At 39.1% G+C, this 25,035-nt stretch overlaps 1 protein-coding gene across 1 annotated transcript; it reads left to right on the top strand.

Moving 5' to 3' along the window:
• Positions 1 to 1,599: 1,599 nt before the first annotated feature.
• Positions 1,600 to 24,313, top strand: slc7a5 (solute carrier family 7 member 5). The gene is made up of 10 exons (XM_088006126.1): positions 1,600 to 2,349; positions 6,510 to 6,635; positions 14,930 to 15,035; positions 15,565 to 15,609; positions 15,688 to 15,811; positions 17,613 to 17,716; positions 18,337 to 18,433; positions 18,542 to 18,691; positions 19,885 to 20,062; positions 21,176 to 24,313. Exons 1-10 carry the CDS (start codon positions 1,776 to 1,778, stop codon positions 21,229 to 21,231), a joined length of 1,560 nt encoding a protein of 519 aa, XP_087862252.1. The 5' UTR covers positions 1,600 to 1,775; the 3' UTR covers positions 21,232 to 24,313.
• Positions 24,314 to 25,035: the final 722 nt, after the last annotated feature.

Raw genomic sequence — 25,035 nt, 5'->3', positions numbered from 1 at the left:
ATTCAAGTACATCAAAACCACAACCATGTGGTTCTCTCTTGCTGAGTGATGAGCGCTCTCAGTCTGCTCACATTCCTGCCCACAACAACGAGGAACAGACTAGCAATGGAGACACACCCAACTTGACTAAAGCCAAACCAGACATTAACCAGCAAGAGTGAGACTTAACAATGGAGACTTTACTGTAATTGATGGAACCATGAATTCTGCTCTACCAGAAAATCCTGAAGCAGGATCAGTTTGTAGCCTCAAACTCTTTTAGGTGATGCAGCAGAACAATGGTCCAAAGCACATCAGTAAGTATGTTTGACTCAGGTGTGTTGAAGCAGGGACACATCTAAATGTTTCCCTTGATGACTGGAGTTTGACATCTTACCACACTGAGTTACTGGTAATTCCTTCCAGCATCTGCTTTCCAAGTCAGAGGCTGAGAGGAATGCAGAGCCGCCACCCAAAACTCTGCATTTCTGATGCAGACCAGTTGTAAATTATGGGTTTATTTATTGTTGTTTTTGTTTACTGTGTTTAATGTGCATAATTTATCAAAATAAAGTGGTCGATTGAATGAATCTTAATAGATCACAGATATGACTCACATTCTGGGTTTGGCTATCCAGAGTTACCGTAAAAAGAAGATATACTGTATTTCCTCATTTCTACTATAATTACAAACCCTCAGCCTGCATTTCATTGGAAACAGCAGCGGTCTAACCGGTTCAGATGCTTTGGAAACATGCCTGGAAATGTTATCTGATGTAGTTTTTATGATCGTTTCTCACTCCTACACTACTAGGGTTTTATGATTAAACTACTGAAATGATGGTACGGGGAATAAACATTTATTTTTAATTATATATTTGAATTTTAGAGACTTGTTAAAGTTTACTCTTGATCTTTAATTCTTTGTTGTCTTTGTGGATTGTTTCAGTCATTTTGTTGGTAGCACCATTGCTATGCATCAAGAAAGTCCTGGGTTTGAATTCCAGTCTGGTCTTTCTGTTGGTATGTTCTCCTGGTTCATGCATGAAAACGAGACTGTTAGGATAACTACCCCCATACAAAAATGAAAGGATGACCAGATGGCTGACTGGATGGATACAAATAATTAGGGTTTCAGCTGATGATTACTTTAGTAATCAAATATTCTAACAACTAATCATATAAAAAAACATGTTTTGCTGATTTTGTATCTAAGAAAATCGCTGACATTAATGTCATAATAGTGAGAATAAAAAAAATGTTTATAGTAAATTTTTACTTTTGGAGCTCAAAAATGTTATTTTTTTTCTAATTAATCTCAAAATTTCTGAGCTTTTTCTCCCAAATTTACAACTTTGAAACTCAAAAATTTCCACGGTTTTTCTTGAATTTTTTTTTAGATTAATCTCAAATGTTCTGTTTTTGTCGCAAACCATCGTATTTTTATGCAAGAGAAATAAATTACATTTTATTTCTTGAAATTGATCCATAAAAACTGACGGATGCTGAGGAAATGGGAGTACTGTTCACCGTCTACCGCTAGAGGGCGGAAAAGGACCCGAATACCGTGTGCTATTCGTCGAGGGCCGCCTCCTGGCAGAGGAGGGCCATCATGTCTGCTTCCCCATCTCTTTGTAGACTGTGTCAGAAAACCACGCTGCTTTAACACACGCTTTCAGACTCCTCGTGTCTGTGTCCGGCCTGAGCGTCAGCCGGAGCCCGTCCCGGATCGCGGCGGACAGACAGCGGAGAGGCGGCAGCTTCACGGAAGAAGAAGAAAGAGGAAGCAACCGCAGATGTCATCGGTGAAGAAGAGAAACTCCAACTCCTCCGGAGGCCGGGAAGAGGACCGGCAGGTGACCGAGAGGATGCTGTCCGCCGGCTCCAGTCCAGCTGGAACCCCGGGGAGCGACGCCCGGAGCCCCAGCAGCCTCCTGCCGGCGGACGCAGCGGAGGACGGGGTCGCCCTGAAGCGGACCATCACCCTGATGAACGGCGTGGCCATCATCGTGGGTACAATCATCGGCTCGGGGATCTTCGTGACGCCGACCGGCGTGTATCGGGAAGCGGGATCGGTGGGTCTGTCCCTGATCGTGTGGTCGGTGTGCGGGGTGTTCTCCACGGTGGGAGCGCTGTGCTACGCGGAGCTGGGAACCACCATCAGCAAGTCCGGGGGGGACTACGCGTACATCCTGGAGGTGTACGGCTCCCTGCTGGCGTTCCTCAAGCTTTGGATCGAGCTGCTCATCATCCGGCCCTCCTCCCAGTACATCGTTGCATACGTGTTCGCGACATACCTGCTGAAGCCCATCTTCCCGGTGTGCCTGGTACCGGAGCAAGGGGCCAAGCTGGTGGCCTGCCTCTGCATCCGTGAGTATCCGGGCGGAACCGAGCCCACTTCGGGTTCGGGTGATGCAACTTTTGGATGATTTTGAGTTGTCGAATGTGGTTGAAATACACTTCCTGTCTCACCTGTATGTGCAGTTTTAGATGCACGTGTTCTGCTGTACAAAGTGTTCCGCGCGCTAAAGATATGGTGAAAAAGCGCCGCGTTATTACATCAGCTCCTGTTATGGTCATATGCTCATTCACCCTCCTTCACACAACAATAAAACAGTTTAATAAAAAACTTTAGTTTTTAAATATTCTGCCTATCACTGATGCCGACACTGAGCCAAAACAAAACAGAATAATTTTGTTAAATAATTAAAGTGTTTATATTCAATTGAAAACAGTTGATTTAGTTGTGAACTTTCATTTAGAGCAAGAAAACAAATGAAAAGCATAAAATATCAGACGTATTGCTGGGTACATTTTTATTTAATATATGCATCTAGTCGTCTTGTAGCTTTAATATAAGAATGACACGTGTTCTATAAATGTATTATATTTTTATTGTGTCCCTTTCCAAACGACAGATCCAAACTTTCCCACTTCATGAATAATTCATTATTCCATACATGTAAGGTTATGTAGGATATATCAGAATAAATGGATAAGGAGTGAAAATATAAATAAATGTTACTTCCATGCACTCCCTTGAATAGATAAAACAAAAGTTGTGACATTATTGTTCATGGTGTAAGTACTTTTGTACAAAATAATAAACATTTGTTTTATCAATTAATCAAATTAACACAAATATAACACATCACTTCAAAAATTGAAAATTACATTTTATATTTCTTCTATTTGAAAACACATTGCAGAGATTAAAAACAGTGTTGATTGCTCAGTATTTTACAATACTGTTAAAACACAAATAAATTAAACATTTAAAAAATTGTGCTTCTTTTTATTGTTGAAAGAAATAAAAAATATCATAAAACATACAAACAATCTCATAAAGATGATTAAGTTATCACAGAAACCAAACTGGACTTTTGCAGCTTCACAAGACCTGCTGAAATGATTTAACTCCATCAAACTGAAATCAATCAATGTTAATGATTACAGGTCGTCTGTCATCATTCCTCCTAATTGAAGAGTGTTTTGTCTTCAGGTTCTGCTAACATTTTAACACGGTTTGCTTTGTTCCTCAGAGTCTTAATGAGGTTAACTCTGGATTATCATCTGCTTCATCCAGTTTTCACCGCTCTCTGTTCGAGGCTCATGAGTTGACAGAAAACCTCATTTTAACCAATCAGCTGCCTCACACACACACGCACACACTCCATCTCTGTGTGAATGCACATGATGCTGATTGTGTGTTAATATAAAAGTCGAGCCAGTTTGGTACCTAATCTCCAGACCGACTGAAGGCTAAATCCTGAGACCACATGACTGAGCTGAGCTCCTGGAGGCTCAAAGTGTGTGTTTGTGTCTGTGTCTGTGTGTGTGTGTGTGTCATAAGGATTGCTCAGGGACATTTCCCCCCTTGTTCTTCTCTGTGTGTCTGTTTTTGTCCACATTCGTTCTGGACCTGTTGCAATAATCAATTAATCGCATGATAATTTAAAGCAAACTGGATAATTTTTATTTGCATGATTTATCATTTTTCTCTTTTCTCTCTTTCTACCAAAAATCGGATGAGAAAAGTTCTCAGTTTGGTGCTTTGGTCTCAACTGGACCTTTTTATTTACAGAGACTTCATAATTAATTTTATTAGTTGTTTTATTTATTTTGGATGTTTAAGATGTCTTCCAGTTAGGTCAGTGTTTCTCAACCCTGGTCCTCACCGCCCCCCTGTCCTGCATGTTTTAGGCATTTCCCTTCTGCCACACACCTGAATTGTATCTCTGGGTGATTATCAGGCTTCTGCAGAACTTGATGGTCATGCAATCATTTGAATCAGCTGTTCTGGAATAGAAGCACATATAAAACATGCAGAGCAGGGGGGCAGTGAGGACCAGGGTGGAGAAACACTGAGTTTGGTGTTAAATTAAATCAGGTGTAATATTAGAATTTAAAGTTTCTAATGAGAATGTGTTCTTGCATCTTTATGCTGTTACCATTATATTACTTAGAAATCGTCTCAAAACACGATATTATCGTTGATCATGATAACTTCTGGGTCAATTTATCGTCCAGCAGAATTTATCGTGACAGGACTAATTCTTCCTCTTTTTGACCTGTTTCTTTTTTTTTTGGCGGACCCAGAACAGTCCGGTCCAGTACTGTACGCGACCTCTTTCCCTTTGTGTTGTTGTGTTCGCCACAGAGCCTCATTGTGCCGCCTCGTCCTCTGTTGTGGCTCCGACCTGATTTAGGAGCTTTGAATGGACCTGCTGCTTCAGTTAATCACTTCTAATGGGCTTTTTGGGCCCCTTCAGGGGATGTCGAGTACCAGCACTGTACATGCGCTTTTGAAAAGAGTTTTTCTTCTTTTGTTGTTTTTATTCTCCCACAGAAATGTTTCCCATTTCTGTGAAATTCAGGGACACTCTGTCTCCGCGGATGTAGACGGACTGCAGCAGCTATTTGTTGTTGCACAAATGTTCCTAACCTGTAGAGCAAAACATTTTCCTTTTTCATAGGAAATACTCCAGTTGTTGCACCATGTCAATGAGCATCTCCAGGACATTTTAAAGCCTTCTGTTTCATACCATATTTCACCTAAACAGCCTCTGGAAAATATCTGACATTTTCTGCATTTAAAACCACCTCTAATTTTAGCTCTGATTCTCCCCATTAAACAACATTAAGCACATTAAGGTGTGATAGAACAATCAGACTATCAGACCTGATAGAATCGGTTCGATTGGAGACCAAATTGCACATTTTCATTACAAATGTGCGCAAAACTTTGTCAGTATTCCAATATAGTTGAAAAACAAATTTTTGTAATGGCAGTGTTTCCATTAAGTAAGGAAAGTAACTAAAAATCATGCATTAATAACTCTGTTCACACGTTAGAAAGCATGGTGCACCACGGCCCATCCACATCTGGTTGTTGATCATGTGACTCGTTGTGCGAAAAAATGTTTTCATTACAGTTTTGTGAAATAAGCCAATTTTGAAACACAATGTCTCATCCTAGCATCAACACTTCTTATCGACAAACAAGAATATTTTCAAAATTGGCATGTTACCATTAAGCCGCTTTATTTTCGAAATGGCAAATTGCACAGTTCTACAGTCAGTGGAAATCCAGCTGTTACGTTTCGATCTGGTGCACTAAGCTTTCACTCTGCACTGAGTGAAAGCCAAACCGTTTGAAAAACCTGTTTCCCTCCTCGCCTGTGGGGGCGCTGCACCAATAACAACTGAAGGAAACAGAACAAAAACGTCTGAAGACAACATTGAGAGCAACTTCCTTTTTCATCAAATGGAATCTAAAATGGAGTGGCGGTTGTAGGATTTCTCTTTTGTCTTCGGTTAAAAAAATAAAATAAAATACACTAGTCATTTCTCCCACTAGCGCAAGACTCACATATTTATTTTGGTTTTATTTACCCAGAATGCCCTAGGCTTTAGTCCACTTTCTGCTTTTGGAGTGGTCTTTAGTCCACTTGGCGTTCACATATGGATTCAAACCTCACAGAAGTTAGGGTTTTAGTCCGAACAGAGTTCACTGTTTTTGGTCCATATCAGGGCACCAACGAACCAGGCTTTCAAGGCAAACGAACTGTAGTTCAATTAAAGTTGTGTTCAAGTTGTGCTTAAAGGAGTACGCTTATCAGCAAAACTATTCAAGGCTAAAATAGCATCTCATTGCTACACATGTAGCAGCAGCACCGACGCTAACGCATCTGTCAACGTCCACATTTCTAAAGAAGCTCCATGGATGATCAGGAGTTCCTGAAACATCTGAAAGCATCAATTTGATGACTGAAGAACCTAAATAACAGATTAAAAACAATAAATATCTTTGTTGTTGAGTTCATGTGTCTGTTTATTTGATATTTTATCAGCAGAAAGGGATTTTGAATTGAAAATGTTATTTTGTCAATATGTAGTTTTCGATTAAAATGAGATTAATTGGGATTAATTAATCACAAACCCTTAAATTAACTAGGATTAATTTAAAACAGTTTTTTCATTAGCATACTTTCTCTGTCTCCATCTTATTGCCTCGTTTTTCTCTGCAGTCTTGCTGACATTTGTGAACTGCTACAGCGTGAAAGCGGCCACCAGGGTGCAGGACTTCTTTGCCGCCGCCAAGCTCCTGGCGCTCGCCCTCATCATCATCATCGGCTTCGTCAAGATCGGCCAAGGTACGTCGCTCGAGACGCAAATCCACACAACTTCCTGTGTGTGGTGTGCTTTTCCTTTTCTTTCCTTTACAAAAAACTATTTAGTTTTAATACCTGTGACAAAACTGACAAGACAGTTTACAACAGTTTTTACTGAAAACTAACTTGAACTTTATCGCCTCGTCTTACTTTGCTCTTTTTGGGAAAATCCTATTCTTTATTCAGTAGGAATCTATGGAAGCCCTGAAAGGCAAGACATTTGTTTATCTTTTTTTACATTTTTTTCTCACATTACTGTAAGTTTTAAAGACGTATAATAAAATTTTTTTAAGACTTTTATTTTTTTCCTTTTATGAACTTTTTTTTTTTCTAAGAAGGCAAGTGAAAATAAACCAATGATGTAAATAAACTAATAAACAGTAAAGCTGTTAATAAAAATCTGTGGCGCAAAAAAAGACTGTAGTGCCTCTAGTGACAGAAAAAGGTTTTACAGACAAACTCTTTTCCAACGCAACTCAAACATTTTTTTCTTGCTTTCCTTTCAAGACAGAACAAAAATTGCTTGCTTAAGAAATGATACAATGACTGTACAATCAAAAATACTTGATTTGTTCAGATCTTGTACGTCAATTTATTTTGATGGGGGTTTTTTTGGTCGTTTTTCAGAAAAACAATGTCCTTGGAAAACCGAAACATAAATTAAAACCTTTAATATCTATATGTTTTCTTTTATAGCAGAAATACAAAATTTAGTCTGAGTTAGAAAATGAGTCTTTAAAATTTGCCTTCCAGGGCTTCCGTAGAACCACTTCCTATGTTAAGAAATTATCTTGTTGATCAGGGTGTCTAGAAACTTTTAATAATCCATTCCCTCAGATGTAAACAGAAGCCAATTTCTTTTTAATTTTTAAAAAATAATGTGACATTTCTCATCTGTTTTTGAACTTTAATTATTTTCCCCATACTTGAGACCAAAGGTGACATTTGAACTGTATTGCATTTTGAGGAATAAAATGTCTGAATTGTTTATTCAGACATTTTGAACATGAAAGATAAAATCATTTTCTCCTTCATATATTTGTTTTACTAGTTTTATTAGCCACTGCAGAACAGGAGTAGTTTTAGATACCTGGATTAGTAGAGTAGTCGTTTACAGCAGCTCTACATCCTGGTTTTCCTGAACACCTGGAAGTTTCAGACTCTCACCTCTGCTTCAGCAGGAAAACCATTATCTGGCTCTGATACCGAATACAAGGAACAACCAGATCCCCCCTAGTTTAACCTGTAACGAGTGTTGGCGTGACTCAGACAGGAAGTGGGTCAACAAAAAGTTGTAATGCTTTCCAGAGGAACATTCAACAGGTTTATGTCAGCAAAACGAAGCTGCTGTGATCCTAAATGCCAGAGGTGACATACCAGCCTTCTGCTTCCTTTCTAGTGAGGAAAATCGTGACTGCAGGCTTTAATCTCTACTTCTTCTTGTGCATGTTCTCTGCCAAGGCCAGCTGGTCTCTTATGGCTGCTTCACGTCCTGTTTGAACACACCAAACAGAGCCGTATGAAGATAACAGCTGTGTCAGACCAAACTTCGCAGGAGGAAATTCGAGGCGAGGGAAGTCGACTATCAAGTCCTGCAGGGAAAGCAAACGGAGACCGACACAGATGTCTGTTTTGTCTTTTCGGCTGCAGCGTGTATTAATTCAAACAGTGATGCCTTGGAGACGATCTCTGACGTATCTGCAGCTGAGACCCGAATATTCCTCTCTGAACTGTTGCCATGCTGTTGGCTTCTGCTGCTTGCCTTACAGTTACAACTAAACTGATAAAAATTGAAGTTTAGAGTGAAACAAAACAAAAGTTCACAACAGAAGCTGCTTGTTCTGACCTTGGGATGAAATCTTCTGTATGTTTCTGTCAAATTCTTGCTGCAGAATATCAGTTACTTCATGTTTGTGCAGAAGAAACTCAAGTTTCTGCTTCAGTCATAAAAACTGGAAGATCCTGCAAGTACACAACTGAACCAGAACTGATTTTTTGGCAAGAAAATAAACCAATCAGCGATCACTACAGCCGTAGCACTTCTTAAAGGTGACTTATTATCCTTCCTTGAACAGGTTGGTGTCAAATTATGAGCTACACAAAACATGTTCACTACATTTTTTGCGCATAATTATTCTTAGATGATGAGATTTCAGTCTGCTGAACTCCTTTCAGAATGAGCTGTTTTAGGGCCTCTGTCACTTTAAATCCAAGTAATCTTCTGCTGGCCACGCCCCCAACTCAACGAATACAATCGCACAGGAAAATGGCTGCACATAAATGTTTCTAGAAGCAGCAGAGACTCAAATTTAAGCATAAAAATGTGCAAAATGTGAATTTTACATAATAGGTCCTCTTTAATGTAGAAATCCTAGCAGCTGAGATGAGAGTCGATGTGTGTTTGTGTGGAGGTAGGAGGTCAGAGGTCGCAGATGGGACCAGCTGACCGGTGGGCGCTCCACACTGAGAGGAAACTGTTGGAGAACAAAGAGAGGTCAGCAGGACGGGAGGTCAGGAGGAGATCCGATTGGGCCAAAGAGTCCAGAGTTCATTATGTTAGCAGGTTTTAACCGAACCTCATGCAGCATTAATTCCTCAAATATCAATGAAAAAGAAAAACAACAAATATTTATGTCTCTTATAAAGAAGATAGTATATCCATATCTGTTATCTCTGGAAAAGAAGGTGATTTAATAATGTTTAAGATAAACCCAATTAGATTTTCATAGGCCCAACATGAGTTACATGTTGTGTAACTCATTGAACAAAGTGGAATATGGTAAAACTAACAATCAGGACAATACAGAGAGTTTTCGGAGGTTTTAAACATCATTAATTGGAATTTGTGGTGAGAACAATAAATAAAAATTTTTATGATAAGAAATTAATTATATAAATGCATATCCCTTAGTCATATATGTGATTTTTTAATGTATTTGTTAGCTTGTTTGTTCATCTAAGTGTTTTATTCTGTAAACCTCATTTGTTCGTTTACTCAGTTTCTCAAAAAGAGAGAAGGTGAGGAGAGGAAACAGAACCCTCTTCAAAATAAGAGCATGAATATAAACATCTACTTGAATAATTCTTAAGTCAATAACCAAAACTTCAATGCTTATCAAAGTGAATTTAACTGTTTGTAAAATAACCAAGTAAATTAGTACTTTTAAATTCATCCAGAAAAATGAATGTAGTGGAAACTAAGTATGCAACTAATGTAGCAGAGCCAGAGTTTCTGTGTTTGGCTGGTTTGACGAGCAAGAAGCAGGAAATCTCTGCCTCTTTCAGAAACCCTCTCCACCTCTTTTGTTCAGGTTTCTTCCTGGAGCATGAAGATTAACCCTGATTTGTCTTTTTAAGAGTCCCGTCTGATCTGGTGTTTGCTCTGCCATCCTGCTCCTTCTAATGACTGTTTAGCTCCAACTCCTCCGATCATGTAGAGTTTCACCAAAGCTGGCTGTAATTAGTTCAGCAAACACAAGCTCAGTGCTAGGATTTCTGTGGCTCGTGATTGGCTGTTGGAGTGCAGCCTTTAAAATGTGGTAAAGTACTGGGAAGCTTCATATTGAGGTCATGTTATTAGTATTTTTTTTGGTGCAATTTCCAGGCTCTTCTCACACTTTTGAGGCTTTTAGTTCAGTGTGTCACTGTCAGGAATATGGTTTCCTCACCTTTCAGATTTCTTTTCATTGACTGATGTGAGCGTGACTCGGGAGGCGTCTCAGATTACAGTCCAGATTAATCAGATTAACCAGGCGGCTGGCCATGCTGTTTGCTACAAACATTGAGGTTAATTCCTCTCCTCAGACAGAGTTGGTTCACATCACACCCTGATTACAGCTCCAAGGTTTCCTCAACCTCCTGCATGTTTCTGACTCACCAAACAGTTAAATAAAGTTTTCCTCTTGGTAAAGTTGACTGTCGACATGTTGAAGTGATTCATTCATGAACTCTTTGAGTTGAATTCAACGTGTGTTTGCGCTGACTGAGTCAGAGTTGGTCCCTGCCTCTGCACCGACATGTGGAGGAAAACTTCATTCATCTTCATCTTAAGAGCAGAGCTGACCTATTTAATACTTTAATACAAATTAAACACAGTCACAGTCTGTTAACGAAACCTAACCCAGAAAAGGCAAATGTATCATCTTCATTTAGGCTGCATTCACACCAGCCTTGTTTAATCCGCTTTAATTGAACTCCAGTTCGTTTGCCTAGAAAGTCCGGTTTGTTTAGGGAGGCTTCAATAACTGATCCAACTCGGATTCAGACCAAAACATCTGGACTCTGCTCCTCCTACAAGCCTTCAGTCTTGGTTTGGTGGAAGCGGACTGGAGACCGCCCCAAATACCTACAACCACTAGAATCTGACGCCGCGCCATTTTTGTTCGTTTTGTGAAGAATTGAAGTTGCACTCAGTGGACCTGATGTATTTTATCTCTGTTTATTTCTAAAAGGAGAGGAATTAGTGATAAATATGAAGATAATAACAAACATGTTGTTTTGTTGATCATAACTATAAACTATTTGCACATTTTTTCAGAGTATATCTAAACTTTTCAAACAAAAATGCAGCTTGGGAAGCTGAGATACCTAGGCACAGTGCTATTGGCCGGCCTTTACAGCCATTCATTTTCCTTGCTGCTGATTGGCTGAACCCCACAGATCAGATAAAGGAAGATCATGAATACTAGCTGCCTTGCTTCTGCGTTGTGCTAAGACAGTTTCCACTGTGAGAATTTATCATGTAGAAAATAGAGAAATAGAGTTCAATTCATTTTTGTGAAAAACAGATAGTTTATTTGCACTGAATTGTAATTTTCAAGCTCGACTGCCAGGCACAACCAGTCACAACACATTTTTAATCTGTTAGCTCCACAACGGGATTCATTTTCTACAATCACAGTTAAAAAACTGGATCTCATTTTTGCATTTTTGACCAAATTTTACCAAATTTTCAAATACTCACTGGGAATTCAACCAGATAAATCTAGAAATAAACGCGCTCTGCAGAATGTTGAAGTGCTGGACAATGTTTTACATTTAAATAGTTTTAACTGAGATGAATTTATTTTCTATAAATGTCACAGAGGCAGAAACAGGAATTTGTTCACGCGGTGTTGGCATGTGTTCACCTGCCTGCATGTTTCCTGTTTGCTTCACTTTCTCAGCTTATTTAATCTCTGTTGGCTGGAAGTTAAAAAGCAGAAGTAAATATGTAAACCTTAGAAGGTTTCTTCTATTTTAGAACTATACAAAACATTAAATTTAAAAGTTGCATTGTGAAGTTTTAGAAGAGTCATTCCTGGATTGATCAGGAGGAGCTGAAAACTTTTTTTCAGCTTTCATCTGAGAAAGAGTTTGAGGTGAATCATAACTTCCAGTTTGGCATGAAGATCTGTAAAGGTCAGAGAGAAATCAGGCGTTCTTGTTTGTGAGGCTTCCAGAAGCAGCAACACCACACCTGATTTGGACACGCTGAGACATGAGAGGGCAACACCTGGGGGGAATAAGACAAAAACAATCATGTCACGAATCAGCAAATCATAAAATAAATTCTCTGATTCTTTTTGTTGAGATGGGTTTTTATGCACAGCATTTGCACCTTATTCTTGGGACTTCTTAGGCTTGGTGATGCAATCTTAACTGGATTTTTAAATGTTTTACAGTCAGTTTGTTAGGTTTAATGCTTTAAAATTTTATTGTGCTCCCGTGAAGCTTTGTGTCTCCTCTTTACTGGAGGCCAGCTCTACTTCGATTGGTCAGAAATTAAATATGTTGTCACTGATTCTATGCAAAATGTACTTCAGTTCAAAAATACCTGATTGATCCGAAAGGAAAATTGAATGTTTTAACTCAAACTGTCCACTTTGCTTTACAGGGGACCTAACTTGGAATATTCATATTTTGCACATTTTAGTCCTTCCAGTTGCGTTTCTACTGCTTCTAAAAAAAATACACACACAACTGTTTTTTGGTAATAAGATTAGGGCTGTTGTAAACGAATATTTTAGTAATCGAGTAATCTATCGATTATTCTTACGATTAATCGAGTAATCGGATTAAAAAAAAAAATAAAATGAAATATTGGTAAATCTGGCATAATACCGGTGTTACTATCAGATATCAATATCAGTCCAATTTTTCATATTTGAGCATCCCTAACAGTTGCTTTTTTGTAGTTTAGAAAACTAACCTGTAACAATAATAGCTCACTTTCTAAGTTAACCAGAAGAAAAGTTATAGAAAAATCTGAAATTATATTGAATTTAATAACAAAGAGGCAGGCTCACAAATATGCTTATAAAAAATGTCTACAATCCAGCTTTTAGTTTATGTATTCATCTTCAGTGAGTTTAATAGATTAATTAAACTCACCTTGCCACCTAACCTGTCACGCTTTGGGTTTGAAAATACGGGAAATGCCGCCTGGAGTGGGAGGAGAGGGCGAATGAACGAACATGGGGTGGAGGGGAGGAAATAGACCAGCGGACTGACGAACCGTTAGACCGGGGGACGAACACGGGGGGAAGCAATACGGGATATTTACGACACCTTCACTGGTCACACTCAGAAACTCATCTACCAGCCATGTACGATGCGCTCCGCCACCCGTTTCTTCAGACCGGGATATGAAATTTATTGTGCGGTTCGTCGGTAAAGCTACATTTACACGGTAAGCATCAGCTACTCAGCCGCCCGCCCTGTTCAGGCTATCCGCTCACCTCAACGCTCTTCCCGCCGTTCGCTTTCAACCAGCAGCCCCGGAGGAGAAATGCTGCCGTACTCCAGGCATTCCCCAGTCATTTTAAGGATGCTTATTGGTTCCCCAAAAACGATAAAAAGTCGGGCATTATCATCAATCAATAAAATCCCCACGGGCCAATCTTGAAGATTGGACTTTATGCCGCTGAGACTTAGCTTTTGTCAACAACTCAGAGGCGGAAGTGAGAGCTCCGCGCAACGCAAATGAAGTCCCGGCCGGAACACGGTGCGCTAACTAATAAAACATAAATTAACGAAGCTTCGAGGCAGGTAAATTTTCCTCGAGGAATTTTAGTAATCGAGGTACTCGAATCATTCGAGGAATCGTTTCAGCCCTAAATAAGATACAACCAACGGGCACTACGCCGTTACCTAGCAACCCCAGCCAAGTCTAGCTCTGTTACCTAGCAACTCTGCTGCATTTGCTGTACAATGGCTGCTGGAAAAGACAAGTGTTTTGTTGTTGACTTACCATCCAGGAACCACATTCTGCATTATTGTTGGTTGTGCAGGAGGCTCTACTTCTGCTTTTCAAAGAGCAGAAGTTGTATAATTGCTCATCTGGGCCTTAGCGCTGTCTATCATCCTTATGTATTAATGCTAAACAGTTTACTATTACAGAAAGACTGTTTATCTACTGTCCTTAGTGGCCATGCTAACTAACTTTAGCATCCTGCTCTCAGGAAAAAGCTGCAGTGCAGCAGAGAGAAAGGGTGAGGGTTGGATGGTGATTGACAGCGCTAAGGTCCGCCTCCTTGCTCTGTTTGGTTGTTTCTGGTTAGAAGGCAGTTGAGTTCAGTTTTTTCAGATTTTCTGTCTTTCAACAAATAAGTAAAAAACTTTTTTTAATAAAGTTACATGCTGCACCTTTATGCCAAAATTAGCCAATATGGAATTTTTTTTAGAACAGCTTCTTATTTCATCCATCAAACATTCTTATTGAATTATTAAATTATTTTCATAATTTAATGTACAAATAAGTAGAAATATTATAAATTGTACCTTGGAGGAATGTTGGCGTACCAGCACAGGCATGAGGTTGTTAGCAACGTTAGGAGGTTTGCCACACATGAATGGTTTCCTCCTGCCATCCAGCCCATCAGCCCAGCGGAGAGTTTCCCACGCCGGCTTACAGCTAACCCTCGCTGAACCAACATGGCCTGGAGCCGTTGGTTTAGCGACCGTCGCCAGGTCTGAGAATGTGCGTCCAGGGGAGCAGGAATGTGACCCTGAGCCGCCCAAACCAGCAGAAACCTGAAAGTCGGAGAGTTTTAGATGCTTCAAAGTTCGACCTGTCATGTCTGGACAACTGGATGATTTGGATCCTATTTTACAAGCTGCATATGTAAATGTTTGGTTTTTGTTCTTTTAAGTAATTAATCCACTCAAACGGGGCAGATTTAGGATGAAGCATTGTTGTTCTTCCTCCAGCTTGGACCAAAACACCCTGACTCTATTTGCTGTTTTTTTTTTCCTTTTTTTGATCTGAAATGAGTTATGTGTTGGGGTTTTTTCAGGTGGAACGGATGAACTCCTTCCTGAAAACTCCTTTAAAGGATCCAGTTATGAGTTCGGTAACATCGGCTTGGCGCTCTACAGCGGACTCTTTGCCTACGGTGGCTGGTGAGTCCAAAATGAACTGAGCCATGTGAACAGATTACAGGCATGTAGATCCATCCATTCATCTATCCATCCAATTAACTCATCCATTCATCTGATTGATGGATGAGTTAATTGATGATTCATCAATCAATTATCCATCAGTTGATGGATGGCTGGATAAAATGTCCATTCATCCAACCAGTGGACTCATCCCTCTTTCATCCAACCAATCAAACTGTAACTACGTGGCCATTTAGATTGTTTTTGTACATTTTGTTGTTTTCAGTCACCGATTGTTCAGCATTTATGTAAAGCACTTTAAAATGCCTTGCTGCTGAAATGTGCTATACAAATAAAATTTGATTGATTGATGATTGATTTGTTTGCCTCCCTGACGGAGCATTTCAGAGTCTCTGATTACTCAGCATCTTCTTCTTTCTCCTCTAAACCCATCATTGAGTGAATTCCAGTCCTAACAGGGCGACCAGTAGAAATCTGCATCGTCACCTTTTCACAATGTTAGTTCAACTTCTGTATCCTTTGTTTGCAGGAACTACTTGAACTTTGTCACTGAAGAAATGATCGAGCCTTACAAGTAGGTTGTCGTTGTTTTTATCAGCATTGAGAGGCTGCAGTGTGAGCTGTTGTAATTGACTGTTTGGTGTCTGTCCAGAAACCTTCCTCGAGCCATCATCATCTCTCTGCCCATCGTCACCGCTGTGTACGTTCTCACCAACCTGGCCTACTTCACCACCATCTCTCCTGAAGACATGCTCAGCTCGGAGGCTGTCGCTGTGGTGAGTTCACACCCGGCCTGCAACCTGCTGGCTTTTCCTGCACATTTTCACTGCTGGATGTTAAATATCACCACAGAGTATTTGGGTCATCACAGATCAATGTCAAATTTGTTTATACAGCACTTTTAAAAACAGGTTTAAAACTGCACCAAAGTGCTGAACAAAAACATTAACACAATAGGATAAATTGACTAAGAAAAAGTACAATTAAAACTTCACAACTAAAAGTTACACTATCAAGCCTCAAATGCCAACAAATAAAGGCTAGTAATACAATCAGACAATTTGAGAAAATATGTCAAATATCTGAGAAAAACATGGAGATTGAACATTTCTGATTTCTTTTTTCTAGCAAAATTTAAACTTTTCAAACTCAGAAAATTTCAGGGGTTTTTTGTACTCCTTTTTTTTTAATCTCCATCGGCCCTAATACATCTTTGTGAAAAATGAACTGACTTCCAGACATGGCTTTATTTATTATTCTATCACTGATACGATGAGGAATATTTTTAGAACAAGCAGGAACTTTAAAGGTGAGCATCTCTGTTGGCCAATAACTCTAAAAACTTGACTGACATTTCATTATTTAGGACACATATGTCAGAGTCAAGGCCCGCGGGCCACATCCGGCCCGCGAGAAGGTTTTTTGCGGCCCCTGGGATGATCTTGATTTATTATTAGAACCGGCCCGCAGACCGCAGCAAGCCGGCACCCCGTCTGAAAAAAAATATCTTCCTTATTTGAACTGTAAGTAGTTCTTTAAATGTTCTGTGAGATGATGTACTTACCCATGTATCCATAACAACCGGAACTTTCAATATCCACCAAGTTATTGCCGAAATATACCGTCTATTAAACGAGTGCCCCCCGGATTAATTACACTCTCTGCAGCTGCAGCTGCGAAGTTACCGTATTAACCCGATACTTGCTGGAAAGTGCAACGTCTCCCCTTTCAGAAACCGTTGGAATTTTTCCACTTAGCGCTACGTGTGGCGGAATTACGGTACTGCAAATTTAGATGTGTCGCCGGCGACACATCTAAATTTGCAGTACCATAATTCGCCGGCGACACATCTAAATGCCTTGACTCTGACATATGTGGATTAATAGATTTTTGCACTTTATTTTATTGTATTTCAATCCAATTATATTTTAAAAATATTTCAGTTGTGTCTGTTGAAAATTAAAGATTACTGACAGAGCCATAAGAAAATATTGCTTTATTTATCTGATCATATTGGAATATATTTGTTAGGTTTTCAGTAGGTTCAATTAGGTTCACTAGACTATATGAGTCATTTAAAAAAATTTCAATGAACATTCGATCAGTCCGGCCCTCGGCTTGTAGCTAAATTTTTTATTTGGCCCTCCGTCCATTTGACTTTGACACCCCTGATTTAGGATAAACTTCACACATTTATTAGTGGCAGCAGATTTTTTGAATCACCTCATCTGTTTTCAGGTTGAGTTTTCTGGATGTTCTAGTTGCTTCGACAGAGAAGTCAGAGAAGTTTTAGTTATTTCTCACATCAAAAATGAAAATATTTAAAACCATAATTGCCAGAGTTTTTCTGTGCTCAGTGTAACGGGCAGATTTAAGACAAAAAAAGGTTCCCTGGTCCATCTGGTGTCATGGCTTCTTCCTCTCTGAGCGACCTTTCAGTTTGTCTCATTTTGCTTCCACCTGATCCATCATTATAGCCGCTCATTCAGGTTTTGTGTTGAACGTCCTCCATGACCTTCTCACTTAATGGAACCAGATTTGAAGTTGTTTGTAAGTGTTTGCGCGTGTTTCCTGCAGGACTTTGGGAACTACCACCTGGGCCCCATGGCGTGGATCATCCCTGTGTTTGTGGGTCTGTCGTGTTTCGGTTCGGTCAACGGTTCGCTCTTCACATCATCCAGGTAGCGCCTGAGTTTTATACAATCCAGGCCTTGTGAAGCTGCTTTTACATTAATCATAGAATTGTGCAAATTGAAATTATGAAGGTAAATTTGCTTGGTGTAAACGTACCCATTTAGAAAAAAAACTAAACATTTTAGATTAAAAACAGTTTTTGGGCTAGAATGAGGCAGTTTTCCAGATGTATTTAGATGGGTGTATTTTGCAAAACTGCAATGGAAACACTTTTTTTGCATTACATGGGTCATTTGATCAACAGCTGGATGTTACTACTGGCGGAAACGCCTAAGAAAACAACAGGAAGTAGGAGGATGATGTTTGTTTTAGTTTTTTGGACAGTGTCCAGGCGGTTCCTCCAGAGCTCTCACAGCATCACAGTTCATTAAAAGTTATATGTTTTTCAAAAGCGTTGAATCGCCAAGCACTGCATACATAACTTCTCCCAAGTAGGCAGAGCTTGTTGCACCAACACCTGAATAAGATGCTAACGTCTCCTCTGATTGGCTGATAGACGATATATATATACACCGTTACAGGATAAAAATTTGTGTTCATTTGACCTGGAAATGCAGCTTGAATAACTACCATCAGCTTGGTTCGCTCATCTTCTCCAACCTCTCAGGTTATTCTTTGTGGGGTCGCGGGAGGGTCACCTGCCCAGCCTGCTGTCCATGATCCACCCCACGCTGCTGACGCCGCTGCCCTCACTCATATTCACGGTGCGTAATTGCAGTTTTTCTTTTGACGTTTTATTTTTACGTTAAACATGACGTCTGTCAGGTTTAGACCAGCTGAGTAATCGATGCGATGCGCTCTTCTCTCTCCAGTGTTTGATGACGCTGCTCTACGCTTTCTCCAACGACATCTTCTCCGTCATCAACTTCTTCAGCTTCTTCAACTGGCTCTGCATCGCCATGGCGATTGTGGGAATGATGTGGCTCCGCTACAAGAAGCCCGAGCTGGAGCGGCCGATTAAGGCGAGTGAAGGCAGAAGGACAGGAACGGGGCAGAGCGATCGCAGTGTCTTGCTCACTCCCATAAACTTTCTGTTAACTTTGGCAGCACAAAAACTTTCCTCTCTGTTCCACAAACAAAGATCTATTCAGAGCCGAATCAAACGGTTCGGCGCTGATCAAAGAGCAGGAATGAGGCAGGAGGTAGCTGTTGGTGTCTGTGGGTAGTTCCTGCTAAAGATTTCCCATCAGTCAGCCTCTGAAGTTACTGAAAAACACGAGGGTCACTGAATCTGCCACGCGAGAAAAATCTTTAAATCTGACATTTTTCTCCAGAAAGTGAGATCTCCTAAACATTTCGCATCATTGAAGCTGTTTGCTCTCAGATGCTCATCTGCCTTAAAGTCAGAAACCTGAGATTAAAGACAGAAATCTGAGAACAAAGTTTCCAGTACCTCAGTTTTTCCACTCTAATCCCGCTCTGAAGCAGCAGCTGCAGCCTCTGATTGGCTGCCGTTTCTCGCGGTCTGCCTGTGCGCTCCGGTTGGCATGGCGCCGCGTGTCGCAGAAACTAGACGAGGCAGATGGACGGGCTGGAGCATCCTCTCCCTCTCCCCATGTCGTCCTCGTTTCTCTGTCACATTCCTGCTGCTCAGCTGGTTTCCAGTTGGACCAGTGGAGATTAATCTCACCGGTGAGGAGAGACGCAGCTGATTAACGAGCGGACGTTAACAGACAGACATTTATTACCGGGCGGCCTGGTCCTCTTCTAAGACCAGCAGCAGAAACGTCCTGTGAGGTGATTCATTCCTTATTTTAAAGGACATTTCCCCTCTAAGGATGCAGATTGAACTGGAACTGGCAGATTTTACTCCTGAAGAGTTTGGGACTTGTTCAGTTGCCATGGTTCCCACACAGTCTGGAAAAGTCAGGAGGTTGATTGTTTCGCACACCTGGATAAATATGGAAAAAATATTTCAGTTTGTGGATTTTTTTTCCTGCCTTGTCCGTTGTGTAAATGTTATTTCCATCCATTCATAATCTGGGTCATGAAAACTGAGCAGGAAGTCAGGAATGTTTTCTATTAAAGGAACTCGTCCTGGACCTGTGAAGGTCATCAAAGGTGAACAGGTCTATATGGTCTAAAAACAATGATTTGATCAGTTTTCATGAAAACCGGAGTCTCTGTTGAACCTGTTCTGTTTCCGCCGCTGCAGGTGAACATCCTGCTGCCGGTGAGCTTCGTCCTCGCCTGCCTCTTCCTCATCATCGTGTCTTTCTGGAAGACGCCGAAGGAGTGCGCCATCGGCTTCGGCATCATCGCCACCGGACTGCCCGTCTACTTTGTCGGCGTTTGTTGGAAGAACAAACCCAGGTGGATGACGCGCGGCATCTGTGAGTGAAATTATGAATCTGTTTTTCCTGGAGTGATGATGATGATGAAGGGGCTCAGAAGGATCAATCAAAGCAAAAGTTCATGAATCATAAAAAACATACACTTCAGTGTGACTATATTTAAGATTAGTTACGTAAAGACTAAATAAAGTCAGTGAAGTAGGTGTAGGAAATATGTTTTTATTTTTACTAAAAATTGAGTCATTATGAAATGCTTTTTTAAAATGGGTTTCTTTAGTTTAATAAATAATTTAAATTCACTTACAATACAATGTGCCAGGTCATAGCGAGTTAAAATAGAATATATATTTTGAAGTTTATTTAATATATTCACTGAAATAACATTTGAAATGCATTTATTTACATTTTTTTATTTTGGTATGAAAGAAAAAAAAAATTTAATAAAATGATTGAGTTACAATTTTTTTCTCATTTTTATTTAGTTATTTAGTTTGTTTAGCCCATATTCACTAAAATAACATTTGAAATATAATAATGTTTATTTTGGTGTAAAGAAAACCTGAAATAGAGTGAGAGTTGCACATTTATTCTTGTTTAAAAATAATTTATTTGTTTGTATTTTATTTGACAGATATTCATTAAAACAACACTTGAAATTTATTTATTTACCTTTTTTGCTTTAAAGGAAAAATGAACTAATTTGTATAAAACAAAAACTGACAATTTTTTGACATTTTAAGTGATTTGCTGCGTTAGCTATATTTTAAGAGTTGATTATTTATTTACTTTAACTCTTTGATTTATTAAATGTTCAGAAAAACATTGTTTTAAGGAAAGTAGGGTACTGTTAAACAGATATGGGATTATAAAAACATTACCTTTTAAAACAAAAAAATGAAAGGAAGTCTAAACTCATTTCAACCTATTTTTTCCTCCAGATTATTTTTCATTTTTATTTATTTACAATAAAATTTTCATTCTATATTTGAGTCTAAAATAATCCAGCAGCATTGAGTTAAATTAAACATTAAATTAAATAAATATTGCTGCTGATTTTATTTGGAGTTTTTTTACTTTTCTGCAGATTTTCTGGTTGAATCTGAGCAGAAAATGGCGGAAACTAACACAGACTCTGGTTTGTTGTGTTTGCAGTCACGACCACCGCCTGGTGTCAAAAGGTCATGGAGGTCGTCCCTCAGGAGTCCTAAAAGACCATCTGCCTTTTTTTTTACTTATTTGGCCTCTGATGTCACAGAAGATGAAGTTTGACCTCAGCTGACGTTTCTCTAACCCCGCTCTGTCTCAGACTAACACACACACACACACACACACACACACCCATGTTGTGCAGACTGCTGATAAGGACCAAGTCTTCATCGTTGTCTTGTTTTTATGTTACCATGGTGATTCAGACGTTGTTTTTACGTGTTTTTAGTGCAGTTATGAAGTTTGTATTTTTTTAGCTGTTATTTAAATGTTTTTCCGGAGCCTGGTATTGTGTCTGGGTCGCCGTGGCGCTCCTGACCTCTCCTGACCTCTCCTGACCTCTCCTGACCTCTCATGGTGCATCTGAGGCCTAACAGAGGCGGTTTCGGTTAGTTTCTGTTTTGTGGGTCATTTCATTTTTTTACATCTGAAGGATTCAGGTGTTTTCCGTTCAAAGCCCGCGTCTCATTCGGTTTGTGAGCTGTGAGGTCACCAGGGGTCACATAAGAGGCGCCGCTTCAGGCCGTGTAAGCCCAACACTCGGTGTTATCAGGCCGGAGCGGAGCTGGTTTAAGATAAAATCAGATACAATTTTTTGTATTTTTTCTCAAACTGACAAACATTTTTTATGAGTTTGTTCTGTTTTGGTTGTTTTTGGTAAAACAAAGGCCTTTGCCCACCACGTCTGTGTTTGGTGTTCAATATGAACATTTTTCGTTCTGTACAAACATCAATATATGTGACGGTTTCCTTCCAAGCAGTCAGACCTTAAAGCTGCAGTACGTAACTTTATTTATTTTTTTTTTAAATAAATGTTTTTTTTACATATTTGATCAAACTGACCATGTCCTGATTGTTCAATATGAGACAGATAATGTGTGAAAAGATCAATTTCCTCCACCTCATACATGTGCGACACACATACTGTCTGAAGAAATTCGCCGCCCTCAACCAAAAACAACCAATCAGAGCCAGGAGGCGGGTCTTAGCGCTTTCGATCATTCTCATGAATGCGCTTCTAAATGTCCTAATGGTGGAGAAACAACTTACTGTTTCAGGAAAACCGTTTATCTCATATCTTTGGTGGCCATACTAACTAGCCTTAGCATTCATAACAGGCTCTGCTGATTGACTTGATTGACAGCGCAAAGTCCTGCTTCCTGGCTCTGATTGGTTGTTTCTAGTTAGCACTGAGAGAAAACAGAGGAGCTTGATTGTTGTTGTTTTTTTCACAGATTATTTGTCTCATACCATTGTTTCAAGTCTGTTTTTATAAAAGTTTCATACTGCAGCTTCAAGTGATATTCTGGAGTTTCCTTTCCAATGTTTTTATTTAAACTACTTTTTCATTCATTCCTTTGACTTTTTTCATTTAAAATGTAAATTCTGCCCACTTATTAATTCATTTGTCACTTTATGTTTTGCAAACCACCTTCCTTTCTCTTTCGTTTCTGTTTTTCTTTCATTCACCAATAATAGAAACAAAGAGGTTTGCACTGTTTGGTCCTTAACTCTGACCTTTCACCCAGACAGACATTAATCAGAAACCAGATTTAAATTACATCTTTAGGCGCTTTCTTGTCAGCCATCTTGTTTTTATATCCCCATTTCTTTGGCTGAATCTTTTTCTGAAGATGATACAGTTTGACACAAAAAAAACAAAAATACTGAAAGATCTAGAAACCTGTAGATCAAATTACACTTAATTCAAAGCTAAATATTATAAACTGATGTTTATTTAGGACGGTGTAAGCTGGGTGTCAGCCAGACTGAAGATTTATCCCTAATATTGAACATTTTTGCTTCCTTTCATTCCTTCCAGGAGCTAAACTGAGCACAAAAAGTCAAGAAGTTCCTGGTTGGTTGATTCATTTCTGCTTGGTATTAAATCTGAACACTGCTGGTTTATATTATTATTTATATTTTTTTCTTATTTTTTATTACTACATGGTATTATTATTTATTTTAAAAAGTAATACAGTTTGTATTGCTTATGGCTAAATTGTATTTACTAATAATTAACTCTTTGTGAACAAATGAGCAGTTTCTCCTTGGAGACCAATAAAGTCTATTCTACTTTAAATGATTTATTTCCTGTAAATGAGCCACATTTGTAAGGAAAAATCCATTTCTTGGTTTGTGTTTAGAATTTTTGGGTCAAAATCCTCTGATCCAGATGCTAAACAGTTTTTTTAATGACTCCAGCTTTGTTTGGTTTATAGGATTGGATTATTGGCCAACTTCCTGCAAATGCTGGTTACCGTCCCACAGTAATGTTTGACCGTGGCAGTGACCAGCATGAGGAAGAGACTCAGGCCAGATTCGCTTCTCCAGTCTAAGAAACAGAAATCCAAATGTTTGGATTTCTCTGATGGTTTGAGGTTTATTGCCAAGAGGCTTTGTTAAAACCAAGGAAAAAATCGACCAATCAGACGTTCTCTGACGTTTTGTGCTCATTTTTACATTTAAGCATCCAGATCCAAACCTGAATCCAAGCTGATTCACTTTGTTTTCCAGCACGATGCACTTTATAACAAAGTATGCTAAGCAAAATGAAGGGTTGGTTTGATCTTGTAAATTAAAATAAACCTTAAAGTTTCTCCTTATTTAATTCATCTGATTTTCCCAAACTGCTGGAGGTTGTTATTATTTGTGTCTAAGTTACACGTTGGTGTGCAAAGGCCTTTCAAGTGTTGGTGGGGGTGAAAACGTCAGAACTCAGTTCAGATCAGAAAATCAACCGTTAGTTTTTTATTTAGTGGTTTTATTTCACACACAATGCCGTTACTTTCTTAGCCGTAATGTTATTAACAATGAACGCCTCCTGACCAAAACGTGCACAAAGTGTCACCGTAGACGCAGCAGGAGGCAGTAATGAGTTAAAACTAGAGGTAGAAAACCTTCCTAACACTCCAGCCATCGGAAAGCTAAAAGAAAAGGCTAGGATGGCAGACTAACATGAGTAAACTGTAGAGAAGTTTATTTATTTATTTTTAGATTTCTTTTATCGTTTCTAGTCCCTCTAATTTGTTTACAGGGCATTTTTTTAAAAAGTGCTGTTCAATAAATTCATTTTTTTTTCCACTCGTGTTCTTTTGTTTGTTTTTCAAGTTTTCTTTTGAATTATCATTAATATCTGGCAGCTTTTCTAACTACAGCTTGGTCATTAGATGCTCCTAAGCAGAGGATGGAAAACAGTTTGTTATTTTATCCCATTTTCAAAGTTAGAAATGCAATTTTTGAATATTATTTGACTCTAAAATGTTTTTAATACCGAATATGAACCAGACATTATTACTTTAGTTTTAGAAATAAACTAGAAATCAGGTTTTCTGTCATACAGAATGTAATATAATTTAATTATAATTTTCTTAATGCAGTTTAAGTAAATGGAGCACAAATATATTATCATTCTGTGATGCTGGTTGATGGTTTTTACAGAGAAACTGACTCAGATTGTGACTTTTTTTTACCTTTTTGTTTGATTTCAGATACCGGTCGAGTCAAATATTGACACAGAATGAAGAAAATTAATTCCAAGCTCTAATTTAAGCTGTAAATCTAATTAATTTCAATCCAGTTTTTATTTTTGTTTCTGAATCAGCATCTGCTCTTTACATTTCACGTCCAAATCCAAAAAGTAGCAGAATAATATAAAATATAAAGTTAGAAAAATGACCATGTATCTTTTAGATGTTTATTATGAAATAATAATGAAGTATCAGTTCAAGAGTCAGCGCTCGGGTTCAGCGCTGCAGAACCTGGATGTTCTGCCAGAAATCTGAACTGTGAGGAATGTAAACAGC

Source organism: Poecilia mexicana, unplaced genomic scaffold (genome assembly GCF_051168715.1).
Source record: "Poecilia mexicana isolate PSO_F unplaced genomic scaffold, ASM5116871v1 scaffold_6, whole genome shotgun sequence".
Lineage (NCBI taxonomy): Eukaryota > Metazoa > Chordata > Actinopteri > Cyprinodontiformes > Poeciliidae > Poecilia > Poecilia mexicana.
Note: the sequence above shows the minus strand (reverse complement) of the source record. Positions and strands in the feature narration are given on the sequence as shown.